The sequence below is a fragment of the Balaenoptera physalus genome, assembly GCF_965194825.1.
Source record: "Balaenoptera physalus genome assembly, chromosome: 1".
Classification (NCBI taxonomy): domain Eukaryota; kingdom Metazoa; phylum Chordata; class Mammalia; order Artiodactyla; family Balaenopteridae; genus Balaenoptera; species Balaenoptera physalus.
In genome coordinates, this window is record NC_138882.1 from 165,878,415 (window position 1) to 165,906,362 (window position 27,948).

Genomic DNA, 27,948 nt, shown 5'->3' on the forward strand with positions numbered 1-27,948 from the left:
TAGCTTCAGCTCCAAAACTGTCTCTGGTCCAGGTAGCACAGCTTGGAGATGACAGGCAGGCGGAATATCAATTAAAAACAAATCCACAATTTATTGAAAACAGGTACCTTTCAGAAGCTCTGATTAGAATAAATCAGCTTACAGATACCATGACTCAGGAAAACAGTATGTACAAGTCTCAGGAAAGGGAGAATAAAACAACTTGAAAAGAACACATCTTGAACAGGACTGGATTACTAGAATGGTCATGTAGGAAAATAATATAAAGTACAACAAAGAGCCATACACAGAACCCTGTGCTCTCAGGCTTGGGGTCTCAGCTCCCACGTTCTCAGACCACATCTAATGATTCTTTGGGGCAGAGGTGCTGGCTGGAGCGCAGGGATCTCAGTGCCCACGTGACAGCCCACGCCAGGGCAGAGGCCAAACGCGAGGAATGAGGCCACCAGGCAAGCTACGCCCACTCCCCCATGAACCTCAGAAGACAGAAGTGCTCTCTGCAAAGTCTGCAGACCTGGTGGGGACCACAGGGCCACGGAGAGCTTAGAGATCCTCTGCGGCCAGTCATGTAAAAACCCCAGATTAACCTAAACCCTACAGTTCCCTTATCCAGATTCCCACTAACTGGACTAACCAGAGGCAGAGGAGCAAGACATAGAAACCGCCCACAAACCAAGTTTTGGTCTTTGGTAAACAGGGATAATACAAAATACTAGTCTACAAGTCAGCTTGAAACAAAACTACTGGGCATGGCAGGTGTTAAGATTGCAGAGCCCTGGCAGTACCCACCACAGGAGGGAGGGGATGGGCGCAGGAGGGGAGATGTTTCCTCCTGTGGTCACTGCTGTGACAGGTCCTGGCCCCATCTGCACAGTCCCTCCCAGCTTCCTGGAGCCACCCTCTCACGGAGCTCACTTCTCTGAGCCTAGCTCCCAGCCTCAAGCACGCGCAGGGCGGAAACGCCAGCTGGAGCGGGCTCTCCGGCGAGGGCGAGTTGGCAGTCTTCCCGAGAACATGAGGCTCCCCTGTGCAGCCTCGGCTGGAGTTAGGGCAGGGCGAAGAGGATGTGGAGCTACAGCAGGCAGAGGCAGCAGCTCTGAGAGCAGGAAGGAGAATTCAGCTAGGAGAATGGCAGGAGGTTTGGACTGTATGGACACAGAGGCAGTGTCTGTCATCTGGGTTGGGAGGTGCCAATAGCAACGTTTCCTGAAAACTCCAAGAGGAACGCTTCTCCCTGCTCTGGAACTTCACACTCAAACAGACAATAAGCCGAAGGGAAGAGGTGTCTTCAGGGTCCCAGAAGTGCCCACTGAAGGTCCATCCTGTCAAACCTGGCTTCTTGGAATAGCAGCCTCATTTGTGAGTCCGTATGCTGCTGCAGATTTGAGCAAGACGGCTCTGAAAGGAAAAGGAGAGAGGCCATTTAGAGAGGGTGAAGCTGGGCAGGCTTGCCCACTTAGCACGTAGTCTACTCAGGTAGCACTGGCTTCGGGGCCGGGCTGGTCTGAGTGAATCTCAGCCCTCCATCCTCTATTGGTAACATGGACAAACTAACCTTTCTGGAAGGCAGCTATGCTCACCTCTATACCACCGCAGACCGAACTAACCTTTCTGAATCTCCATTTCTCATCTGAACAAAGGAGCAAAATACCATCTCAAATGAGACAGTGGAGGTATAATTTGGGAAGAGCAATGCTGTAGGCCCAGCTAGACGATGGATGTCACCAGATCCGGGGGCTGGGTATGTGCCTGATCTCAGCACCGGCCTCCGTTCTGTACGACATGTTTGGGAAAGCAGCTCCGCCCCGTCCCCTTACTTGGACGTACCCTTCACAGACCTCCCCCCAGAAGGGGGGACCTACAGCAGCCACGTTTGCACTAGGTGTTCCCATCCACCAGCCAAAATCAAAGCTGACGGGACCGGGGAGGCCCGTCTGACCAAAGCTGAGCTAATTCAATTCTTCCTCTTGAGAATTTAAATGAGGACTGAAACTGGGCTGTGCACGCTGGGCAATGGAGCAATAGCGCCAGAGCTGGAGTGTGGCCACCCAGAGCCACATACAGACCCAAGGTAAGGGAGAGCAGAACCAAGGGCCTCGTGGAGCAGGTTACCCGCTGAGTGGGGGAAAGACGAGGTGCAAGAGAGGTGAGGGCACAGGCCCCAAAGACAGAGTTGCTGACAGAGCTGGTGCACCGGAGCGGAGCCCCATCGACTCCTGGCACTGGGGTCCCACCACTCAGAGGGCCTGCCTGTTCAGAGCTTTCTTTGATCCTGTGGGATTGCTGGTAGCAAGCTCCTCACCCTGTTCCTGAACTGTTGTGAGGAAGTTTCAGTTCCCAGGGGCTCAACTGTGCCCTAACATACAGGCAGCAACTGCCTGCATGAGGCAGGATTTGATTCTCTTGTGGAACTTCTGTGGCAGGCACTCTGGTTGGACCAAAACTCAGCATCAATTTAGGGACAGAATTGCTGCTCGGTAAGCAGGATAACAGTCAAAATCCCTTGGGGGAAAGAGGCCACACAGTTGTAAGTGTAAAGCAGCAGGCCAGACCCAAAAGGCAATCCTAAGTACGGCTAAACCCAGAAGGCTACTGGAGGCCTCCTGTGTGTGGAGAGGAACCCGAGACTTACAGAGAGCTTCTTAATGCTTCCCAAGGCCTCTGGATCCAGCTGTGCGATATCAATCCTCTGCAAGTCACTGGCCAAGAACCGCATGCTCTGTGTGGAGGGAAGAGGGTTAAAATGGCACATCCCTCAGGGCAGGAACCTCCACCCAGCAGCCCAGTGTGCTCCGGGGGTCCCTTGATGTCCTGCACTTGTGGAGGGGGATGGCAAGGCGGGCAGGAGGGGAGTTAATCCTAAAGAGACAGTGACGTCGGTGTTTATCACTGGGCCAATAGCTGGATCAGCTGAGTGTATAAGGGGTGCATGTTAGCTTAGAAACGCCCTGCAGACCTCATCTGAGACAAACCATCCCCTCCGTCCCAGGAGCCGAGGTCAGTAACTTGCTCTGCTCGGCCTGCTTCAGACCCCTCGAAGCTACACAAAGTGGAAGACACAGCTCGAGCTCCCCTTTCCGGACTAAGCACGCACACACCCCGATAGTGCCCTCCTCTGCACGCCCTTTAATATCTCCCTTACTGTACACATCACACGTTATAGTTAATTGGGAGCCTAGCTTGACTACTGAACTACTTCTCAAGGGCAGGAATGTCTTCTACATCTTGAACCTGCTACAAGACAGATGGGCAAATGTTAGCAGATGAACAAATGAAACCCAAAGCTGGGCAAGGATCTTCCCAGTCTGGAGCTCTAACCTGGGAGAGGAAATGGTTCTGAGTCCTACAGAAGTGTGGATATCAGAAGCCATGCAACCAAAGGGACTTTGGGTTTTGGGAGAGAAGTGGGTGACGGACAAGAGAAAGAAGTGCTGAGTAAGCAGCACGCCATGGCCTGATCGCCCTCTGGAACACTTACCTCTCCGCCTCCCACTGGCACAGTGAGGAATATCTCTTTGCTGTCAGCAAGAGGGCTGCCATTTACAGAGACATTGTAAATCCGCTCTCTGGCTGCTGGAGTACGCAGGCCTGGGGTCTTGAAGACCCTATAAAGTGGGAAAATCTCTGTAAAGATGGCTTAGCAGACTGAATGACACCAGGCGCTACGAGTCCTTCCAAACCCCATCTGGCCTCAAGCTGCAGTTTTCAAATCACACATTTCTAAGAAGGCGCATTCTAAATTTAGGGTTAAAAAGCAGTATTGACTAAACACAGCTGGAGGAAGGAGGTTGTAATTATCAAACATACATCTAGCGAAAGTCAGTTCTTATCCATGTAAATTTTAGGTCCAAAGCTCCATATGGATACCAGTCATCCATCCATCCATCCATCCATCCATCCATCCATCCATCCATCCATCCATCCATCCATCCACAAAGTCAGAAATAAACTGTGGTTAATATATTTCCAAGAGTGGCTAAGCGCTTCCATCAGGAGGACTTTTCCAGGGTCAAAGTTGGATGATTCAGAGATTACATCATTATATTAATTCCCAAAGTGACTTTCTCAAGACCTTTAAAATGTTGTCATCTATTTTTCCCTAAATGTCTTTTGCTATATACTCATGTAAAAAAAAAAAAAAAGCAGTTAAGGAAGAGTGAGAATTAGAAGGTAAGTCTTCCTCACTCTCCCCACTCCAGATAACCACTCTCAGTTCCTTATGTGTCCTTCCAGAAACTTTCTATCAAACGGGGTCATCTAGGACACACTGCTCTGCCACCTGCTTTGGAGATGCTTGTGATCATGAAGCTCTTCCCCATCAGCACATGCAGATGCACTTATTTTTTAATGGCTATACACCATGTCCTATCTAGTTGACCAGCACTATGGAAGGGATTAATTTATGCTGTAAGAACATCCTTGTTTATACTGGTCTCCCAAAAGGTGGTGTCCATTTTCACTCCTACCAAGAGTATGGGAGAGTACCTACCAATTTAAAATAAACTTGATCAGAATCAGAAAAGACCAAAACAGTCACTAGAAGCCTCCTAGTCATCAGGGACAGATAAAGAATCATTTTGTCACCAAAAACACGCAAACCTGCACTCAGGGGAGAGGCAAACATTAGGAAACCCAGGCGGTTACCCTCCTCTGTGAGGGCTTCCCAGTATTTTCTTAAACACCCTTCTTTTCTGGCAAACATCACATGTTGGGCTCCCACAGAAATCCAAGTGCTGCTGTCAATACTCACCTTGAGTCAAACCTGGGTGTCAGGCCCGGAGTTGGTTTCACCATAGACAACTCCAGTCGGCCCACAGCTGGGGTAACAGTGGCACAATGGCTTGACCTACAGGTGAGACATGACCATTAGGTGCGCCAACTGTCAGGTCCAGGGACGGCAGCCGCAGAGGCAGGTAACACTGATCATGTCAGAGACTATCCTGGGCACGTTACACACATTAGCTCGTGCAGCCCTCCTAACCACCCTCTGAGAAGCACCACGATCCTCATTTCCGGATGCAGAAACTCAGGCATACTGAGTTAAATAACTTGCCCAAGATCACACAGCCAATTAGGGCAGAGCCAGAAGTCCGAACCCAGGCAGCCTGCCTCCAGAATCTGACTTCTCAATCAAGCTAACGAATGAGGGGAAGGAGACAGCCGCTCAGCACCCTGCAGGCCCCCTAGCTGGAGCTCTTGTCCTCCTGCCAGACAGCTCCCACTGCCCAGGGAGAAATGGGAGGAGCCACCGCTTCACAGACATACGCCCCAGTGACTACTTTCCTGAGTCTGTTAAGAGGCAGCCCCTCCCCCCAACTCCCAGCATAAGCAGTTCAAGTCTACGGTGACTCATTACTTAGCAGGACCGGGAGGAATCTTTCAAGAAACTAACTACAGGTAGGTGACAGCCACTTTGTGACCGACTGTGGGTAGCTCTACACATGGACTGTCAGGCAACTGAACAAAATATGCAGTGCTTACTCTGTTTCTGGGTCTTAATCTCCTTGTTTGAATTAAAAAAAAAAAACAAAAAAAAAAGTGGGGGAAGATAGAGAACGTGGGCAGAAGAACCAGAGAAGGTGTTGGGTCAGATGGTTTCTAGAGGCCCCTCCAGCTCGGATACTGGAGGATTCGATGATGTGAAGCTCAACTTGAACACAAGTCACAAAAGCCCTTTTACCACCTATTTCTGCCATAATGAATGTGGCTCTCCAATAAAACCAAAAACACATCTAAATCTGGAAAACCTGTTACCTTTTACTTTTGCCTTTTCCTTGTATGGACCGGGTTCTCTTCTTGGATGGAGGACACCTTTTAACCTGAAGTCACAGTCAAATGAAACTGAGGTTACAAAAAGCCCCGCAAAGGGGAAAGGTAAGGGAGAGGGGTACCAGCTCTGGAAAAGAAAACTAATACCGAACATCAGAAGGTCTATCTCACAGAATTCACAGTGACTTAAATAATTCTGAACATAATTGTTCAACTAAGAATCTATACCGCCTGAGTCTTCAAAATAGAGGCCTTGGACCGAGAGTAAAGGTAAGTGTCTTCTGGACTGAGTGCAGCCTGGTTGGTCTCCCCACCCCACTCCCACCCCCTCACAAAGTGCTGCTGTGACGGTCACTAAGGGCACCCAGGTGCCCAATCCAAGGAACTCTCAGCAGTCCTCACCCTTGCTGAGTCCTTGGAGGTACCTGACAGGAATCACTCTTTACCTGCTGACAATCCTCCCTTGTTTCTAAGATCCACCCACCTCCCCACTCCTCTGGCTGGCCCTCTGCAGGCTGCCTCACGAGCTCCTCTTTCTACCTTCCCTCCTAGGGTCCATCCTCAGCCTCCCCTCCACGTTCTCCCTGCACAACCTCATTGACTCCCTCGCTGGGACAACCACCTAAAGATCTGGGAGTCGGTGTCTCTCAGTCTCTTACTTCTGCCTGAGCTCCGGGCTGAGATTTCTGTCAGGGCTAGATGTCCTGGAGAAGTATGAAACACACAGCAGGCCAAACAACTGACACAGGAACTGCTCCCCTTAGTCCTAAGCCAGCACTACTCCTCCTCCTGTGCCCCACGTTCCACCGGATGGCAGTTCCCTAAACTAGAAACCACCTAGTCGTCTCTGGTCCCTCCTTCCCTCCACCAATCTTGCCTACTCTCCATTATAAAACCTATCTCAGAACCATCCCTTCTCTTTTTACAGGGTCAGTGCCTCAGTTCAAGAATTACAGCAGCCTCTGCATGTAAATCCATTAAGTTAGAACACCCCTCACATCATGCACAAAAATAAACTCAAAATGGCTTAAAGACTTAAAACATAAGACATGGCACCATAAGAGTCCTAGAAGAGAGCATAGGCAAAACATTCTCTAATATAAATTGTACCAATGTTTTCTTAGGTCAGTCTCCCAAGGCAACAGAAGTAAAAACAAAAATAAACAAATGGGACCTAATCAAACTTACAAGCTTTTGCACAGCAAAGGAAACCATAAAAAAAAGGAAAAAACCTACGGAATGGGAGAATATATTTGCAAACGATGCAACAGACAAGGGCTTAATCTCCAAAATATACAAACAGCTCATACAACTCAACAACAAAAAAACAAACAACCCAATCGAAAAATGGGCAAAAGACCTTAATAGACATCTCTCTAAAGACGACATACAGATGGCCAGTAGGCACATGAAAAGATACTCAACATCATTAATTATTAGAGAAATGCAAATCAAAACCACCTCACACCGGTCAGAATGGCCATCATTAAAAAGTCTACAAATAGCAAATGCTGGAGAGAGTATGGAGAAAAGGGAACACTCCTACACAATTGGTGGGAATGTAAGCTGGTACAGCCACTATGGAAAACAGTGTGGAGGTTCCTCAGAAAACTAAAAATAAAATTACCATATGATCCAGCAATCCCACTCCTGGGCATATACCCGGACAAAACTGTAATTCAAAAAGATACACGCACCTCTACGTTCATAGCAGCACTATTCACAATAGCCAAGACATGGAAGCAACCTAAATGTCCGTCGACAGAGAAATGGATAAAGAAGATGTCGTACATATATACAATGGAATACTACTCAGCCATAAAAAAGAACAAAATAATGCCACTTGCAGCAACATGGATGCAACTAGAGATTATCATACTAAGTGAAGTAAGAGTCAGAAAGAGAAAGACAAATACCATATGATATCACTTATATGTGTAATCTAAAATATGGCACAAATGAAACTATCTATAAAACAGAAACAGACTTACAACATAGAGATCAGACTTGTGGTTGCCAACAGGGAGGGGGATGGGGGAGGGAAGGACTGGGAGTTTGGGATTAGTATATGTAAACTATTATATATAGGATGGATAAACAACAAGGTCCTACTGTATAGCACAGGGAACTATACTTAATATCCTGTAATAAACTGTAATGGAAAATATATAAAAAAGAATGTCTCTATGTGTATAACCAAGTCACTTTGCTGTACAGCAGAGATTGGCACTACATTGTAAATCAACTAAACTTCAATTAAAAAAAAAATTAAAAAGAATTACAGTAGCCTCCTGACTGGTTCCCTTGTCTCTAGTTTTTCCTCTCTCCCGTTTATCCTGAATCCTATTCTGAAATACCTATCTGGTCATGTCATTTACCAAGACCTACCTCATGAAACTGCAACTTCCAAGTTTGGCGCACAAGGCCATTCATTTTCTGGCCCCTGCTCTCCCCAGATCACCCTCACAGTTTACACCCCAGCCATATCAAACTGTTTCCTGTTCCGTAAAGGGCACTTTCATACCTCTTCCTGGAATTCCCTTCCCTTTCTTCTCCAGCTAGTGAAATCTCACTCATTTTAAAGGCTGTGCCTAAGGGTGCTGGGGGAGCATGCTGTATTTTAAGTATTTCCTTTTTCTCCTGACAGGCTCCAGCCCTGAATCTGAGTGCCTACTTACTCTTGCAGTTCGAAGATTCTTATTTTTATTTTCTTCCTCTTCTTCTTCCATTATCATGTCATCCACTTGCATTACCTTTCGCGCTATAAGAAAGTTTTAACAGAGTGATATTTCTCATGAGAATAAACTTTTATGCATTCACATTTCTTATAGGAAATAAAACTTATGCAATCTTAGGCTGTAATCAAGAAATAGATCCAATATAAAGATGACTTAAAAAAAAAAAAAGAGGGTTTAGACAAAAAAGAGGGTCTCCAGAGTGGTTAACACACCCCATATAATGCTTTGTATGGCAGCCCAGCATTCTGAATAAGAGTGCAGACCCTGGAGTCAGACAGCCTTGAGCTTGAGGCCTGGCCCTGCCTCTGACTAGGTCACATGGCTTTCATGGTGATCATCTGTAAAAGGGAGGAGCCAGGGATATGATGAGACCTGGAATGTGTGCTCAACAAAAAAACACGGTCTTGGGCTTCCCTGGTGGCACAGTGGTTGGGAATCTGCCTGCTAATGCAGGGGACACGGGTTCGAGCCCTGGCCTGGGAGGATCCCACATGCCGCGGAGCGGCTGGGCCCGTGAGCCACAGCTGCTGAGCCTGCGCGTCTGGAGCGTGTGCCCCGCAACGGGAGGGGCCGCGATAGTGAGAGGCCCCCGCTTGCCGCAACTAGAGAAAGCCCTCGCACGAAACGAAGACCCAACACAGCTAAAACAAACAAATAAATAAATAAATAAATAGAGTAGCTATTAATTTAAAAAAAAAAAAACCGCAAATGTCTGTCTGCCTTTGTGTCCAAATTTAAAAAAAAACAAAAAAAAACAAAACACGGTCTTTGTTATTCATCCCAAACCCTAGAATTGTGCCTACTGTATAAGTGCTTATTAAATATTTGTGGGACGAATGAATGTAAAGTCCCTTGGATGGTACTGAACACATCATAAGTATTACTATTTATTATAATAAAATACTACTTATAAATAATAAATTATTACAATTATCATCTTAGAAGGAAAAGGGATATGAGGGATGTTTAAGATGGATGATAACAGAGGAAGTAATACCAATTTTTAATATTTAAGGGGTTGTCATATGGAAGACAGCTCTATGGGACCTCAAAGAGCAGAACCAGTATCAATATGTAGAAACCACAGGAAACTCTGGTTCAAAATTAGAGAAAACGTTCTTACCATTACAGCTGTCTATCAATGGAAGGTAGTCTCATTGCTAAATACGTACAACCATGGGCTAGAAAATCCCAAGCAGGGATTCCATAGAGAAATTTAATTATGGGAGGAGAGATCAGACTTAATGACTTTTAAGCTTTTTTTCTCCCTGACACAAATAAGAATCTAAGTATATTTACCTTAAAAAAAAAAATAGCTTACAATGTAGTTGAAGTCCAGTGGTCGAGAGGACACAAAACCAATTTCTACTGTTGTTTGACATGGGTCCCAGTGTGTTCAGTTCCCAGTGGTGAAATCGGAAGACCAGCCCCCCACACCCCACACACCAAATGAGAAAAAAAAAAAAGTGGAATTCAGAAGAGAAATTGGACATTACCTAAATGTAGAAATAACCCAAAGCGACCTAACAGATTGCAGATTTGCAGCTAAGGAACTAATTCTAGGAACACCCAAGTCCAATTATGTCACCACCTCGGGGGGGCAGCCCTGGAATATGACACTAGGAAAGTGAAAATCCCATCATGCTGTCTTCATGCTACAAGACAACTCTGATGGAAGGCAAGCTGGAACAAGAATTGGGCGGTGTTTCTGGCCTGGCCCAGTGGAGAAGGTGCCTGCTTGGTGGGCAGCCCCAAACTCCAGGTCTTGGGTCAGGTCCATCCTCACTGGAGTTGGATGCATTGAGCTACTGGAGCTTAATGACAGTGACATCATGTCCATAGCAGAACTCACCCTGGCCTGAGTCTATGCTCACTAATTACAACCCAGCTTCCCCCAAATTTACCCTTTAAGATAGTGTTTCTCAGAGTGTTGGACGTGTATGTGAGAGAATTTTCCACGGATGGGTCAGTGAATTGAGTAACATGGAATGACACGCTGAGACAGTTGGTCCTTTCACAATTCTCTTTGAACCCTTCTGATCACATCAGGGAGCGTCTTGGTTGGCACTACCGTGTCTTGTAGCACCTCTCCAAACCTTGCTCACCTCTCTAACTCAGGGAAGCAAGCAGGCAACACTGGTTTCCAGCACAGCTTTTGTTTTTCTTCTTTCACTTTCACTTTAGCTCACACATTGGTCTAAAGAGTTCGGTTAGTTATCAGTCCTGCATATCATTAACTGAATGCAGAGGCCAAAATCAAATTTTTGGATTTGCAAGACTGAGGACCAGGCATTAGAGGGAAGAGGTTCCTCCAATGAGGCCTCCCCAGGCAGCCAACCAACCACACTAGGTTTTCATTCTCTCAGTTCAACAAGGGGTTTTGAAAAGTACTCACTTTTGGCAGATTTCAGGGGTGTCTGAACAGCTTCTGCTGTTAGTTTGTTTATTTCTGTGATATCCAGGTCAGCCTGTGATGAACACAGCCAGAAAACAACAGGTATATTCCATCAAATATGAGGAACAATATTTTAAGATTAAAAACATTAATTAAAAACCATATTCTTGGGACTTCCCTGGTGGCGCAGTGGATAGGACTCTGTGCTCCCAATGCAGGGGGCCCGGGTTCGATCCCTGGTCAGGGAACTAGATTCCACATGCGTGCCACAACTAAGAGTTCGCATGCCACAACTAAGGAGCCCATCTCCTGCAACTAAGGAGCCCACGAGCTGCAACTAAGGAGCCTGCCTGCCGCAACTAAGACCCCACACTACTAAATAATAAATAAATATTAAAAACAAAAAATCCCAAAACATTCTTTGATACACACAAAAGATTGTTATGTTAGTTATAATACAAAATATTGAACTTCCATAAACCCACCATACAACCGAAGGCCTAAAACATTGCCAATTACTTGCTTCTAGCTATGTATTTTTCCCTGTTCTATTTCCTTGCCTCTCCTCAAAAGGTGACCAGTCTCCTAATTCTGTCATTCCTTAGAGATAACCACTATCATCATTCCATTTGCTTGAAAGAAAGTGTGTGTGTGTGTGTGTGTGTGTGTGTGTGTGTTTCTCCACAAATGTGTATGTGCTTAAACAATATTTTGTTTGCTTTTGTTTTCAATCACTATTTGTGGTTGTAGTTAATTCGTTTTCACTGCTATATAATATCACGATGGATTTGTCCAATCTCCTGTCAATAGTATTTTGCTATTACAAACACTGTTACTTTCAACTGTCTTCTACATGTGTCTGATGCACACCTGTCCAAGTTTTCTCTTGGCTATATACTTAGGGATGGGGCATTACAGGGTTGTAGGGTACACAAGTGTTCAGCCTTAATATTATGCAAAATTGTTTTCCAAAGTGATTGTACTTGTTTACATGCCAGGAGCAAACAAGTTCCTAATGACCCATATTCTCTACCACACTTGATGCTATGTCAGCCTTCTCATTTTTTCCCTCCAGCTTTATTGAGGTATAATTGACAAATAAAATTCTAACATATTAAAAGTGTACAACATGAGGATTTGTGATGCATACACATTGTGAAATGATTACCACAATCAAGTTAATTAACACATTCAGCACCTCACATAGTTACCTTAAAAAAATTTTTTTTATTTTTTAAAGTCTAGAGGGCCAAAAGTTTTTCTACTATGCCCCTGGGGCCTTCAAAAAGGCTTCCGGTCGCCATTCTAATTAAATTTGTTCCCAGTGGTAACTATATGTATGGGAATAGGCAAAAGCAGGCATGATTCACAGGCCTTTTCTTGCAGGGCATGTGTAAATATCAGAATAGTCCTTACAGACTAGGAATGACACGGGTTTCATCTCTGGGTTGGCAGAGACTACTTGGAGTACTCAGACAAGGATTCTGAAGCTGTCAGGACTTAGCAAGAAACAGTGCTGTGCTAGATAGATGAGTGCTGTCTGAAACGGATGATGGAATGGAAAGTGGCTACTGAACATTTGAAATGTGACTAGTATGTCTGAGGAACTGAATATTTTATTAATTTTAATTAATTTGAAGAGCTACACATAGCTGGTAGCCACTGTAACAGACAGTAAAGATCTAAACTCTTTATCCTGCCTCATTTAGCAGGCCAGGTCACCGTGTAATGAGGCAGGGGCTTAAAGGAACTTGGACTTTAGGCTTTCTACTTCCCCTGCAAAGGTCCGGGCAAAGAGCTGCAAGGAACCTGCCAAAAAAGGAACTACCTCTCTTTATAAACCTTGAAATTATCTGGGCTTCATGTACTCAGCATTTGACAACTATAATTTTTTTGTTGACACAGATAATGTCCCCTCTGGAACCTCTTCCACAGTCAGCACCCACTGGTTGAATTTTGTGAACAGACTAAACTTAAAACTAACCCACAGTTCAAAAATAGGAGAAGTCACTTACTGTTGCTGCTTCCTCCAGCGCCCGCTTGTTTCCTCCAAGGGCTTTGAAAAGAACATTTTGTTTAGTTACCATCAGATTTTAATAATTTAAACAATAAACCATCTTCCCTAATATGACCACTTACTATTCTTACACTGGACCAGATTAAGCCATTGATCCAACACTCAGGAGCCTTTACAGCCTAGTTTAATCTTTCTCCAAGCTTGACTGTTCCCCTCATGGCTTAGTCTAGGTTCCACCACACCAAAGCGCCTGTTATTTCCCAAATGTGCCACTGTCTCTCATGACCCAGTGCCCTGGTACTTATTTCCTCTGCCCGAAATAATCCTCTGCACCCAACAAATTTCTAATTCATCCTTCAAAACTCAGCTCAAACCCAAACTCTGCTTATTCTTCTCTCTCAGCAGATCGCTGCAATGTGCTGTTAGCTGCTCACTATCATCATATCCAACAACTACTCAAAGCTGTAGAAGTACCCACCCCTGCCTTGAACTGAACTCTTCGAGGACAGAGATAATACCCATAGCTTCTGGCAAAAATATGCCACACAGTAGGCATGGAGTCAATGTGTATTGAATGAAGAGGTCTTTGCAGATTTAGATGTAGAATAAAAACTTAGGCTAGGTCCTCTGGCTGGAAAAACTGGTAGTATCCCCTATAATAGTTAAGAACTCAGAACCAGAATGCCTAGGTTCAAGTAGACTCTGTCACTAACTAGCTTGTGAGACTTTGGGCAAAGTAAACAATCTCTGTGCTTTAATCTTGTTGTCTATAAAACAGGCATAATATTAACAATTAATATGATTGTGATGAGGATGAAATTAGTTAATATATGGAAAACACTTGGTACAGTGCCTGTCTGCCATAGAAAGCACTATATAAATGTGCTCATTGACCGCTACTCTATTCTCTTTTGTAGTACTCATAATTTTAAACATACAATCATGTCCAAATTTTTAAAATGATCCTTCTCTACTAACTCGTAAGTTCCTGGAGGCAAGGACAATGCCTGTTTTATTTCCCAATGCATCTTCAGCACCTAACATTGTGCCTAACACATGCTCAATGAATATTTGCAGAAATGCACAGATAGGTTAATAAATAACAGGGGAAGTCAAAAGCATCACTGAACGTCTACTATGCGAGCAGAACATGCATTTCTATTCAGGAAGGAGGCTACATACTGGGTAATTAACAATAAGGAAAATAGTAAAAGTAAGGGTGACCCAGCAAAAGGACAGCCTCTTGCATTTCCTTGGACATTTAACAAGGGGGTGGGGAACAGGCTGGGATTTTTCTCCAGCCAGGAAACCCTTGAGCCCTGGCACTTCACAATTTGATATGCCCGTTTTTAAATTGGTATTTTCCCTAAGCTGCAGGAAGAGCTGCTTGGGATTATCCTTCCATCTGAGGTCTGGTAACAAACCAAGCTATTCACCCATTCATTTTTAAATGGTTGGATAAAATATATCCCCCGCCCCCCCAAAAAAAGAGTATTTCATGACACATGAAATCTATGTCAAATTCACATTTCAGTGTGTCCGTAAGTAAGTTTTTATTGTAAAACAGCTATGCCCATTCACTACAGCAGTTTTGGAACTATAACAGCAAAGTTGAGTAGTTTCGACAGAGAACCCTCTAGCCTACAAAGCCTAAAATATTTATTATCTGGTCCTTTAGAGAAAACGTTTGCCTGCCTGCAGAGGTAGATGAGGGTAAGAGCTAAGGAGAAAAATAAAGCCGGGAGGTGAGACAGGGAGTGGGGGGAAGGAGTAGGGCTGCAGTTTCCTACAGTGATCTTGGAAGACCTCACTAAGAAGATGAAGGCTGCCATGGTAACCACAGAAGGGCTGCAGGCCGAGGCCTGGGGAAAGACTAGCAGCTCTTACCGAAGTAGTCGAGCCAGTTCATCTCGCGCAGCGCCTTGGGGAGCCGCAGGATCTCGATGTTGTACAAGTTATCCATCTCCTTGAGGAGGTTCTGCCTGTCTGACTGAATCTGCTTGGAACGTATTTGCACTGCGAGAGGGCAGAGCGGACGGGACACGGGTCACCCGGCGGGCGAATGCGGCCTGGAATCCGTGCTGCCAGCGCCCCAATCCGCCAGCACCCCGCGACTGCCCCAGGTGCTAGCGACCGCCCAGGCTCCGCCCCTTACCTTCACGGTCGAAGTCCTTAAGAAAAGAGGCGAGCTTTCGGCTCCGTACCGAGTTGTTCTTGGCCACCCGACTGCCGCCCTTCCTAGCCGGAGCCATGGCGCTTCGACGGAGGCTGCGGGGAGAGGGGGCCGAGCCACAAGGCGTCAGCGGCGGAGATGCGGCGGGACAAGGGGCCGCAAGGGTGAGGGAGAGGGCGGAGGGCACCCCAGGGGCTTTGGAGGGGGACCCCTCCCCTTCGGGGCCTGGGCATAAAAGATTTGTGAGGCACCCACCTGTGGGTCCCGAAACAGGGGCTGAGAAAAACCTGGCTGCTTCAGCTGAGAGGGAGAAGCTCCAGGGCTAACCTGACGTGCGACCGCCGCCACCAAATTCAAACTGCCACAGGCTGACCAGTGAGAAGCCGCCGTCTTAGGAGGGTCCCACAATAACCAATCACAGGGAAGCTCCGCTATCGGACAGCCAGTCCACATGTAGGACTACAGTACCCAGAAGGCACTGCGGTCTGACGGCATATTTTTGCGACTCGGTAGCCACGTTGGGGCATGCGCAGAGAAACTCGGAGGCAGGCTGGGGCCCTTGGAAGGTCCTTAAACTTTGATTGCTTTAGCTTTAAGTTTTCTCGCTGGTTTAGGGAAAGCGGCCCGCAGCCTCAAGGAGAGGAGACAAGCTTCTGGTTCCGGACGCACGGATAGGCCCGGGGAACCCGCAGTCTGAAACAGGAAACTGCCCGAACCCGGACGAGCTTCCTCCAAGGGATAGTCAGGAAACGCTTCCCGAGGTGGGAAACAAGGGTCCTGCCTTCCGAGAGCCCCTCTAAAGGTAAGACAACGCCTCGCGCTAGAAACTCCTGTCGGGAGGGGTAGACGGCCCCACCTGAAGGCACCCTGTTCTCACCTGCGAACGGAAATAACTCCCACCCATGACCCGGTCCTTCCCCTATCGACTTGGAACCCTAATGCTTTTTTTGTGGGTTTTTTTTTTCTTTCCCCAACGGAGGATGACTCAAGACCAGCCTTTGCTCGCGGTGCAGGAGGCCCTGAGGAAGTGCTTTCCCGTGGTGGAGGAGCAGCAGGGCCTGTGGCAGAGCGCTCTCAGGGACTGCCCGCCCCTCCTGGCCTCCCTCAGCAACCTGGCAGAGCAGCTGCAGGCCGCACAGAACCTGCGATTTGAGGATGTGCCGTCACTTCGGGCCTTCCCAGACTTACAGGAGCGGTTGAGGCGCAAGCAGCTGGCGGCTGGTGACACTCTCCTGGACAGGCTAGAGGAGAGGCTGTAAGAGGCTCAGTGGCGCTCGTTCTTGGCGGAAAGATTTTAAAACTGGGTGTTTAATAAGCTAGGATCAGTCGGAAGGGTGTTTTTCTTCTTACTTGAGAGCATGGTATTTAGGGATATGGCAACCTTACCTCCTTTTTGTTTGTTGCAGTGGGATCTCTGTCAAGAAGCCATTTTCTGGCATTTTCCTTGTCAGACTAGGCGTGACAGTGGTGGACTTAGTAAAAGTTATTAAAGCAGAACAGAAGAGCAATGGGGAATGCTTATTGGCCCTCCTCTATAGTCTTTCTTAGGTAAAAAGCAGTGAGGAGCTATGCTGTAAACTTATTAGGTGCCAGAGCTAAGGGTTTTACATACATTATCTCATAAAATCTTTTCAACACCTCTTTGACTTAACCTCACTTAATTAATTTTTCAGGTGAGGAAACTGAGGCTCAAGCAGATTGCCTATGGTTGTGCAGTTAGTAAATAGTAAAACTGGGATTCTAACCCAAGTATGCCTGGCACCAGGGCCACTTGTTCTGCTGTTCATTGGTGTCTGCGTGCCAGGAGTAGCACGTCTCTAAGCTCTTATTATGCCTAATGTTAGACCCTCTACGTTAGAGTTACAGGTAATTGAGGGTAGAGAAGAGACAGGGCACATGTGGCCTTTCCTTGACCAGGACAAAAGAAGGTTCTAGTGTGTAGAGTCTGTGCCGTAGACTAATAGGAAACTGTCAAAGATGGGGCCTTCTTTGCATTCATTTGTACAAAAAACATTTATTAAGCACCTATGGGATGCCAAGCACAGGTGCTAGGAATACAACAATGAAGCAGAGTTAGTTCCTAAGCTGAGTAAAAGAGAGAGACAAGACAATCAATTAAATTGGGTCACGGTACGTTCTAAGATAGTGAACTTTTATTTCAATTGATTACGTGTTCGTGTGTGAGTATCGGGCTGTTAATTTTAAGTCTATTTTTTAATTGTGAGTCACAGTCAAACATTTTTGAAAGCTGCAATTCTAGGCTAGGGACTGCCTTGCCCTTTGGGAAGTTGTAGCCTTCGTCTTGGTGGCTGGGCCCCTTGGAGTCACCAATGGAATAATAACAAAATTTACCATAAGCTAGGCACTTCGCGAAGCACTTAATATGCATTGTTGCATTTACTCCTCACAACATTCCTTTTCATTCATTGGACAATTGTTTGTTGTTCTGTCTGCCGGTCTCGACGTTTTAGGTACTTAGGATGCACAGTGAACAAAAGAGACTGTTTTTATTCGTGATTGAGAATAAGTAACTTTCCTAAGATCCACAGTAGTCTGGGTGTGTCAAGAGCCCAAATCTTACGTGTTCAAGAGTTCACTAGGATGGGGCACGAGGGAGCATGAGAGCACTGCTGGTTTGTTGCTTCAGTTTTCTCTTGCTTATTCCTTTCACGTACATTGCATTGGACTGTGTGTGAGCATTTGCTCTCCTGTGTGGCAGCCCCAGAAGGGCCGCTTGGTCTTTACTTTCTTTGGCAGCTGGGAATAATATCATCACACAGCTTTGAGAGCCATGTAACTTCAGCCTCTCCATCTTTAAGTCAGTTCTTAATTCTTGAGCCACCCCTGCCTCCAAGGCACCATCATCAATCTCCGTAGACCAATGGATCTCATTTGGAGGCAGTTTTTCCCACTGGGATGTGTGGCAATAAGTATCTGGAGACGTTATTGATTGTCACAACTTGGGAACGGTGGGGGCATGGTTTGTTCTTGTCGTCTAGTAGGTAGAGGCCAGGGACGCTTCTGAACATCCTGCAATGCACAGGGCAGCCCTCTACCACAAAGAATCGTCTGGTCCAAGATGTCCTTAGTGCTGAGGTTAAGGAACCTGGCCTTAGGCCTTTCTCATGATATTGCCTAATATCAGACTCTTCCCCCAGAGCCGCCCTCCTCAAGGTGCGTGATGTAGTCAGCAGCCACGTGGAACGCGTGCTTCAGATCTATGAGCAGCATGCAGACATGATCAGCCTCGATGCTGTCCTGCAGGCTTCAGCTGCGAGCCCCTCTGTGGCTGAAATGTTGGAGTGGTTACAGGATATCGAGAGACATTATCGAAGTTTGTATCCTTTGCACACATTTCAGGTAGTTCCAGAGCTGTTCCAGGAAGTCTTTTTAATTTCAGTTTTCACAAGATTGCCCAAAAATATATAGTATGGGTTGGTTCTCTTTGGTTCTTGAACTTGGATTCTTTCTGCATTCCTTTGTACAGTCATTCCTTAAATCACTTATTGAGGAACTGCTCCCTGCCAGGCATTGCTCTAGGTGCTAGAAGATAGGCATTAAAAAAAAGGAGAATATATAGAATGTCAGATGGTGATAAGTGCCTTGGAGAAAAATAGAGCAGGGAATGAGGAAAGCGAGGGGTGAGGGTGGGCTTGTGGTTTTAAATAGGGTGGTCTGGGCAGGCCTCACTGAGAAAGTGGTATCTGAGAAAAGACCTGAAGAGGGTGAGGGAGAGAACCATGGGGGTATTTGGGGGAAGAGTGTCCCAGGTAGAAGAAGCAGCAAGCGTAAAGGCCCTGAGGTGACAGCGAGCCTGGTATGTTCAGGAAGTAGCGAGGCGGCCAGTGGGGCTCGAGCCGAGTGAAAGGGGGGTGGTCTAACAGGAGATGTGGTCAGAGAGGCAGGGCTAGGCCTGGTAGGGCCTCCAAGGTCTTCGAAAGGATTTTGGCTTTTACTCTGAGTGAGATGGAAAGCTATAGAAGGTTTTGAGTAGAGGAATAACCTGATCAGACCTATGTTTTCAACAGTATCACCCAGCTATGTTCTGAGGAAGGACTTGGGTGGAAGCAGAAAGACCTGTTAGTTGGAGTTCTCTCACCTTTTTCCTCTCAATTCTTGCCTGATAGTCGCATCTTCCCTCTGGCTGGAGTTTCTACCTTCATTTCAATCAGTCCCAAGCCAACCTTTATTCTTGCCTCTAGTTTTGATTTTCAGTTTCCTGCAGATGCCTCCCGCTGGAATCTCACGGAACTGCAAGCTGAAATGAGAGTTGAACTCCTCCGTCCAGCCCTTCTGTTCAGCTCCTGTTTCCTTAAGTTGTAGCATCAAACCTGTCTGATCACTTAGTCTGGAAACTTAAGCAACATTTTCCCCCCTTCCTGCTGTTTTCTGCTTGCAGCGTAGCAGCATTGGCCACAGTGGTGGCAACAGCAGCGTGGGCAGTGAGAGCAGTAGCTGGGGCCACCCTCACTGAGCGCTTATAGTGTGCCAGGTGCCGTTGTAAGAATGTTTGCACTCAGCTGTCACGTCCTTCCATTCTGTTTCCTTGGTGCTTCTTGTAGTTTCCTTCTCTATCCCCACTGCCTCTACCATTGTTTCTCACTTGGACCCTTAGTCACATGCAGTCTCTAGACAGGTTTCTCTGACCCTGGCTTCTTTCCCTCTAAGCCACCCCCAGGTAGTGGCCACACTCCGCAGATCTATCTTCCGGAAGTCTCGTTCTGATCCTGTTGCTTGTGTAGGAGTTTTCAGTAGCTTCTGGTGCTCTGAGGACGAGAACCCCCATGCTGGTCTTTGTGTTCTGGCTCCACCTGCCCTCTCAGCCACCTTTCCTGCTACTCTGCACATTGTTCCACGCCAGCCGCACTGGAAATGTCCTGTCCCTGAATCCATTACGTGCTTCCCCACTTCTGTGCCTTGGCTTAAGCTCTTCCTACCAGCTGGAATCTTCCTCCTGTCCTCTAAAGGGGATGAAGTCATCCTCTGAACTTCCACTGAGTTTTATCTTTCCTGTCATTTAGGGTCTTTTCAGTTTCTGTTTTTTTCTCACCACAGTGAGATCCCAGATTGCAGGGACAGTGTTTCTGTCCTTTTCCCTGTAGCCCAGAGCCATGTGTGTAAAGAGGGGCTCGGTAAAGATGTGTAGCAGAGGCGAGTCCTGCCCACCTGGTAAATATAGCAGTAGCTGCGCTTTCACTTTTCTAGCTCCCAGGAGCTCTCTCCAGGATATTTTCTTCCTTCAACATATTTCATTTTCTTTTTGAGCACCTTCCTTAACCCCCAGGAAGGTACCTGAAGAGGAAGTACCTTCTGTCCTCAATCCAGTGGGGAGACTTGGGAAACATCCAAGCTTTGCCCAAAGCCTGGGACCGAATTTCGGAAGACGAACACCCAGACCTTGTACAAGGTACTGGTTTTCATTTAGTCCTTCGTGTCTCTTCCCCTCCTTTCTTTCTGTGTCTCACCTCCTTGAAAGCATGTAGAGATGCCCTCATGGTGCCTTTGTAGCTTTTACAAATCTGATGTTTTGTGTTTTCTGGAGAGGTGGTATGCCATGTGTTCTCTCTCTTGCTGTTCCAGATATCCTGTTGAGTGTTTCCTTCTTCCTGGAAGAGTGAAGAAGCCGTGTGTTCATCGGGAGACTAGGGGGACGCAGTTGAAGACCGACATTGCTGCGCTCTGATATTTCTAAAGAAATGTCAGCATTGCAACTGGACTTATTGAAAGTGTCAGTGCCTACAGCCTGAGGATTGTGCTGGATGTTTCTGATGTTGGGTCTTCTTCATGCCAGGTCGTGGGTGAGGGCACATGGTCACACCTTGCCCTTTCCTAAGGCTCAGGGGAGTGGACGGAGACAGAGAGGATGCAGGAAAGGCCGTGCAGAAGAACACTGGGGGCAGAAGCCACAGCCGCAGAAGTGGTAAGGAAGGAAAGGACAGGAGTAGAGAGTGCCGCTGCCCCCAGCATCATCCAAAGCTCTGAGCCTCGTTGACACCAGGTCCTGGTTTCGTGTATTTGTGTCAGTACCCAACTCCTTGATGAAAAAAAGTGGCTTTGATGATTTAAAGAAGTAAGGGGTGGGACTTCCCTGGTGGTCCAGTGGTTAAGAATTCCAATGCAGGGGACACAGGTTTGAACCCTGGTCGGGGAACTAAGATCCCACATGCCGAGGGGCAGCTAAGTCTGCGTGCCACAACTAGAGAGAAGCCCGCGTACTGCAATGAAAGATCCCGTGTGCCGCAACTAAGACCTGACACAGCCAAATAAATAAATAAATATTTTAAAAAAATAAAGAGGTAGAGGTGATGGTGGTGGAAAACAGTTACTGTTTTCAAATTGCAGTAACTCCTTATCATCAAAACAATTTCAGTTTCCAGAGCCTACCACCAGGGGGAGATGGTGCAGCATGAATTATTCTGAATGTTTTGTGTGTGGAGGGGTTCCCTTGTTGCTCTTACTATCTGAGAGTAAGTAACTGGGGATAGTGGGACTCCTAAAATAACAGTTTTTTGTTTTTTGGTTTTTTTTAAACCAAAGCTGGTGACTGACTTGCTACAGTTCTCTGATCTTGGGGTAGCTGCATGGACGGGAGAACACCAGCTCACAGTCAGGCGTTCAGGGTTGGGTTTCTGAGGCCCAGTGCCTTCATCAGTGAAATGGTCGTGGTACTTCCAGACCTGTCAACTTCCTGGGCTGGTGTAAAAATCTGGGTCATTGGATGTAAAGGGGCTTAATAAAGAATATAGATACTTTTCAAAATGAAAATGACTTTTTTCGTATTACAAAAGTGATACATGCTTTTTAAAAAACAGTAGAAAAATTGTAGAAAACATTTAAAATGCAGAAAAGTATAAAACAAGCTCCACCAGAGATATTTTGTTAAGTATCTTTTTAGTGTCCATATTCACAAGTTTTTTTAACAAAACAGTTAGGGTATCATTGATAAATACTGTTGTTTAAATTATCTTTTAAAAAAATCTTAATATAGTTTGGCCAGTTTTTCATATCCGTGAATATAGCTCAACACAATTATGTACCATTTTATGAATGTATTATAATGTTATATTTTACATGTATTTTTTTAAGTCATCATGTTTTTCTACCTGTAAGGATAATACATTCTGGCTGTGAAAAATTGAAGTATTACAGAAAGTGAAAAATGCACAATGTCCACCTACCAGATACGTCATCATTTTTAATAATGTGGTGTATATTCTTCCAGGAATTTTTCTTTTCTTCCAGGAATTTAAAAAAATCTATTCTATCACATATATAATAATTGTAAATAACACTTAAGACATTTGGGTATCAGGTCTTATGATGTGTTGTGGGTACAGAGGTGAAGGAGAGCCCTAGAAAGATTTATAGTTCAACCAGGGAAAGATTTAAACCAGTGTTTCTCAAGCTTGAAAGTGTATATAAATCACTGGTATCTTGTTAAAATTTAGATTCCCATTCTGTAGGTCCTGGGGTGGGGCCCTGGACTCTGCATTTCTAACGAGGTCCCAGGTGATGCTGATGATCCAAGGACCAGACTTTAAGTGAAGAGATTTAAACTGTAATGTAATAAGCTGTATTTGAGATCAAAACAGAATTCCATGGGCGAATAGGGGTGACAACCAACCGCTTGTGGGACTACTTCGTGGTGACTGTGACATCTGAGTCGGGCCTTGAGGCTCAGAAAGGAGTGCAGGGTCCTCCGCGTACAGGGACAGTCTAAGCAAAGGCAGTGTTTGAGAAAGAATGGAAGCTGATACCTCCTGGAAGTGTGCGGGCGTCGTGCTTGTGGCTTGTACCCCCTAGAACTGGAAGCATTAACATTTGACTATAGCAAGTCACTGGAGTTCACAGGGGGACGGAAGAGTGGCAGGAAATGGGTCTGTGAAGGTAAACTGGAATGAATTTGTGAATGCCATGATCAAGGGTATGTATTTTGCAAATGGGAGTTGCTTGTGTGTGTGTGTGTGTGTGTGTGTGTGTGTGTGTATAATAAAGAGCTTTTTAAACCTCCCTCATTGAAGCAAGTAATCATGACTGAATAGACACAAGTATGTTTAAGGTGCTAAGTAATAACTATGTATTATTTAAGTAGAATTGTTCCTTAGCTTTTCTTCTGCTGTTAAATTGCTATCCAAACTGTCCTTTTTATTTATTTATTTTCCTTATTTTTTTGGTTGCGTTGGGTCTTAGTTGCGGCACTCGGGGTCTTGGTTGAGGTGTACAGGATCTTTTCGTTGTGGCTCGGGCTCTTCATTGCAGCGCACGGGCTTCTCTCTATAGTTGTGCGTGGGTTCCAGAGCACGTGGGCTCTGTAGTTTGTGGCTCGCGGGCTCTCGTTGAGGCACACAAGCTCAGTAGTTGCAGCACACAGGCTTAGGTGCCCCGTGGCATGTAGGTTTCCCGACCAGGGATCGAACCTGCGTCCCCTGCAGTGGAAGGCGGATTCTTTACCACTGGACTACCAGGGGAGTCCCTCTAATTGTCCTTTTTAAATTTACAATTAATTTGGTTTATTTTTTTGAGTAAGTGATACTTTCACATTGTACAGAATTCAAAGGGTGCAAGTGCAAGTGCATATTCAGTGAAAAGTTCGCCGTTACTCAGTCCCCCTCCCTGGAGGCAGCCAATGTTAAATGTTTCCAGTGTGTCCTTCCAAAAATATTCTTTGCCTCTATGAGTTCAGGGGTGGGTACCCTCCAGGATAGCCCCATAGATCCCAGTGATCCATGCCCTTGTATACTCCCCTCCCCTTCAGTGTGGGCTGACCTTACAGGTTTGCTTCTGATGAATAGAAGACACTGGTAGTGGTGGTCATTTCTGGAACTAGGTTATGAGGAAAGACTGGCTTCTGTGGCGGTGCTGTCCCTTGCTCTCTTTGGGGAAGTCGTCTGTGAGGCAGCCCTGTGGAGAGCTCACGTGAGAGCCTGACGCCTGCCAGCAACCCCGAGTGAACTTGGGAGCAGACCCTCTCCCCGAGCTGAGCCTTCAGATGAGACCACAGCCCCAGCTAACAGCTTGACTACAACCTCATGAGGACCTAAGCCAAAGGCAACCCGGCTCAGCTGGGCCCAGATTCCTGACCCATGGAAACAGATAATAAATGTTTGTCTTAAGTCATTAAGTTTTGGGGTAATTTGTTACACAATGATAGATGACTAATGCAACAAGCAAGTATTTTTGTATTCTCCATAACTTCATACAAACAGTAGCATGCTGTATATCCAGTTTTGCACCTCGTTTTTTCCACCTACTGTATCTTAGAGATCATTCTATATGAATATGTAAAGAACTTCCTTAATTTTTTCTAAAAACAGTTGCATAGTCTTCTGTTGTGTGGGTATAATAATTTATTTAGCCCCTTACTGATGGCCATTTAGGTTGTTTCCAAAGTCTTAATACTTGTTAGGTTTTGGTAGCCCTCCCTCTCACTCCCACCCCTGCTCATGGTTTTTTCCCTTGGAATTTTCAATTAGTTAATACCACCCCACCCACTCACCCCCAATAAAAAAAGAATTCTGTTGGTATTTTTACTGGAATCGTATTAAATTTATAAACTAATTTAGGGAGAATCGTCATAGTGGGAATCCTTCTGGCTCTCCTTTAAGCATGCCACTGGCTCATGGGTTGAGATATTAAATGTGAGTTCTTTTCTCTGTTTCCCTCAGGTGGGGAAATAGACTCTTGGTGCTCAGAACCCTCTTCCCTGTCCGTGAGACAATCTGTTGGGACCGAGTGAAGAATTTGTGTTTCTTTCCTGTCTCTACCCCATCCACATTTAGAATGGACCTCAGAATTCTTCTCTCAGGCAGAATAGGGGGTTTTCAAAGCCAGTGGGATCCTAGGCTCTGAAGAAAAGGACTTCTCCCTCCCTGGGGAGAGTCCAGGCTGTGTGGTCTCTCTAACTTTAATCAGGATGTTGGGGGCCGGGTACTGTCTCCAGCTTGTTCAAGCATTGGGTTGTTTGTAATTCTTTCTCCCTGTGAGAAGGTGGGGAGAACGCACATTTGGAGGAGCAGATTCAGGGATATGGGGAAGGAGCTAGTGTGTTGATAACCAACTCTGGGGAAACCTTGCTGAATTCAAGTGATCCAGACTTGGGTCCAAGTCTCAAGTCAGCCTCTTACTAGACAGGTGATCTTGGGCGAGTCGTTTTCCCTCCTCTAAGTTTCAGCTTCTTCATCTGTACAATGAAATACTGACATTTGTCCTTACAGAGTTGTAAGGCTCAAGTGGGAGGAGATATGTGAGGGCTTTTGGTAAATTTATAAACATTGAAGGGGCTGAAATTCACTTGAGATTGATTAGTCACCTACTGAGTGCATAGCTCTGGGCTGTGCCCTTTAACATGTTCCTCAACCCTTAACAAGCTGTGAAATAAGTATGCTTTGAGAAACAGTTTGCTACGTGGCCACAGCTAATCAGTGGCATTGCCGGGATTCGTACCAGGGTTTTCTTGGTTCTGGTGAAAGGGGTCTTTTCCGTACACCACTGTTTCCTCTCTGCCACAGAAGGCAGAAGCTCCCTCACACCTCCTCAGCTGTGACAAGAGTTGGTTTCCCGAATGCCCTGCCTGGGACGTGAGTCCTCCAAATGCAGCGGTAAGTGCAGCGCTGCCCCCGTCTGGCTTGGCAGGGGCACATGAGGCGTCCAAGGCTCAGGGCGCTACAACCTTGCCAGTTACCCTCCTTTCTGATCCCATAGCCAGGAGGGTTGGAGTGCGTCCTGGGGCCGTCTGCCAGAGTCTTACACTTGTGCCCTTTATGCCAGGGACTGGGAGGAGAAAGCCAGTCCTTCCAGGCACTCTCCCTCCTCCCCATCGTTCCTGGAAGGCTCCTTCTTGGTTTCTACCGAGTGCAAAGGAAAGTCACTTTTTCTGAGACTGGTACCTGGTACAGCATATGAGGGTCCCAGCCCCAGAGATTCTGATCCAGTATGTGTGGGCAGGGGCGAGGTAGCTGTATCCTTATCAAGTACCCCCCCATTCTCTTGCAGGGTCATTCTTGAAGAAATAGCCTTAGTCCTGAGAAAAAGCAGCAGCACAGAGAGAGAGAGAGAGAGGGAGAGCTGGGTAGGATAGCCACAAAGATTGTGCTTCTCTGGGGAAGAAACCAGACTTAATAACTTTCTCATTGCACCTCTTCTTCCCTTTTTGTGGCTTCCCAGCACCTAGCAGGTCCTCAATTCCAACGGACACCTCGGCTGTGTTCCCCCAACCCCTCTGTGCTGTTTGGAGCGGGGTAGTAGTAACTTACGTACACGGCACCTGACAGTCTGCCACCTCCATATTCATTCATTCGGAGGCCTCCCTGTGTGCCCGGCACAGAGCAAATTGCTGGTGATACAGAGATAAATAGGGGGAAGTACACAGTTAGTAGGTCCGGCAGATACGTAAGCCCATTGTGAGATGTGCTGTCATAAAGATGTGCTGGTGATGCAGTGGATGGAGAGAGACGGATCCTTTCTCTGGGCCTTTGTGGGAGGCAAGAAAAGGGGACGTAAGAGTAGGTCTCCAGCAGCTTAAATTCAGCAAGAATCTTCGCTCTGGTCTCTAAGGGACTGAGAGCTGGGGGAGGGGGTCAGCCCGGCCCGTTTGCCGTCATGTGAGCAGGGAGCATCGTCTTCCCGGTTCAGACGTGCGCAGTAGTTCTTAATTTGCACAGAAAGCCCAGACTAATAAATCCACTACTCAATTGCAATCCCCACAGCGCGTTTATAGGCAGCAGCTGACTTTTATCAGCTCGTTTGTTCTTTCACATAAGCAGAGTTTTATGAGGGTCTCCTGAGCTGGCTCATAACACGATGAAACGTCTGCAAAACTCAACCATAAATCCCCGGCACCTGCCAAGCAGAGGATGCTGTTTTCCAGGCACATTTTGTCCAGCTGGCGGCTCTGTCCCCTTGCCCAGTTTGCATTTCTGCACTTGTCTCTTTAAACTTGGATTTGTTTTTCAGCTCTCTGCGGCCTCTTTAAAGGCAACTGAAAAATGAGGGGTAGGAAAAAGGAACTAGAAAGTTATGTCTGTGCTAAAAATTACGTCTGGCTTATGTTGCCCTGAAAGCTGGTTTTGATCCCACTGCTGAAACAGAGATCAGGCTTCCCAGCCACACGAACCCCAGGGCCAGGGACTGAAGGACAGTGCCAACTGAGTCCGCTGTTAATACTTTGATTCTTTTCTGGGCCATCACCCTTTGTACTTGCCAAAGACCCGAATCCTCAGTTGTCAGTTCCGTAAATTAAAGGAGCAGCTCCAGAGGCCTTTTCCCCAGATGGTCTCCAAGCATGACATCTTTTCCCAGCATTTCGAGAGCTCCCCCAACACAGAGAGGAAATTTAAATGCCCTCCCTCCTCCAAATAAGGCAAGACCTGGCCTCTCTGAGGATGCCGGCTGGCAGAGGCGGACTGGTTCCTCGGGAAAGCTACAAACGCCTCAGCAGAGCCGGTTGTCTGTCTAGGAAATGCTATGTGGCCCAAGGCTGTGCTCTCAGAATCATTCACCTCTCTGTTTACAGGGTCTCTTGGTTTTGGTCAGGCGACCACTAGGCCCGAAGAAGACCCCTGGGGCTGCCCTTCATGTGGCCTCATCTCTTGCTCACTTTCCCTAGACCCCACTTCAGGGCAGCTTCCTGGGCGTGTGACCCGTGCTTGTAAGGGTCCCCCAGCTCGGCCTAAGGCTCTGCTGTCACCCTCTTGAAATTCTTAATAGTTTTTGAACAAAAGGCTGGATTATCATTTTGCACGGGGCCCTGCGAATTACGTTGCCAGCCCTGCCCCACTTCCCTCTGGTCCTGCTGCAAGGAGCTGCCCCAGGTCTGTGGACAGACCCTCTCTCTCCTCCCAAGTCCAGGTCCGAGACT

General features: G+C 46.5%; 2 protein-coding genes across 2 annotated transcripts; one reads left to right on the forward strand and one right to left on the reverse strand.

Moving 5' to 3' along the window:
* Positions 1-71: 71 nt before the first annotated feature.
* On the reverse strand, positions 72-15,466 carry CDCA8 (cell division cycle associated 8). Its single transcript, XM_082422406.1, has 11 exons — positions 15,348-15,466; positions 15,075-15,187; positions 14,807-14,935; positions 12,918-12,958; positions 10,903-10,975; positions 8,448-8,530; positions 5,755-5,819; positions 4,751-4,846; positions 3,479-3,605; positions 2,633-2,719; positions 72-1,398 (listed from the first exon to the last, which is right to left on the reverse strand). The coding sequence occupies exons 2-11, from the start codon at positions 15,169-15,171 to the stop codon at positions 1,354-1,356; spliced, it is 843 nt and encodes a 280-aa protein (XP_082278532.1). The 5' UTR covers positions 15,172-15,187; positions 15,348-15,466; the 3' UTR covers positions 72-1,353.
* A 146-nt stretch (positions 15,467-15,612) lies between these two features.
* Positions 15,613-24,213, forward strand: AIRIM (AFG2 interacting ribosome maturation factor). Its single transcript, XM_082422468.1, has 5 exons — positions 15,613-15,894; positions 16,072-16,347; positions 18,251-18,430; positions 20,381-20,499; positions 20,673-24,213. Exons 2-5 carry the CDS (start codon positions 16,073-16,075, stop codon positions 20,708-20,710), a joined length of 612 nt encoding a protein of 203 aa, XP_082278594.1. The 5' UTR covers positions 15,613-15,894; position 16,072; the 3' UTR covers positions 20,711-24,213.
* The last annotated feature ends 3,735 nt before the right edge of the window (positions 24,214-27,948 follow it).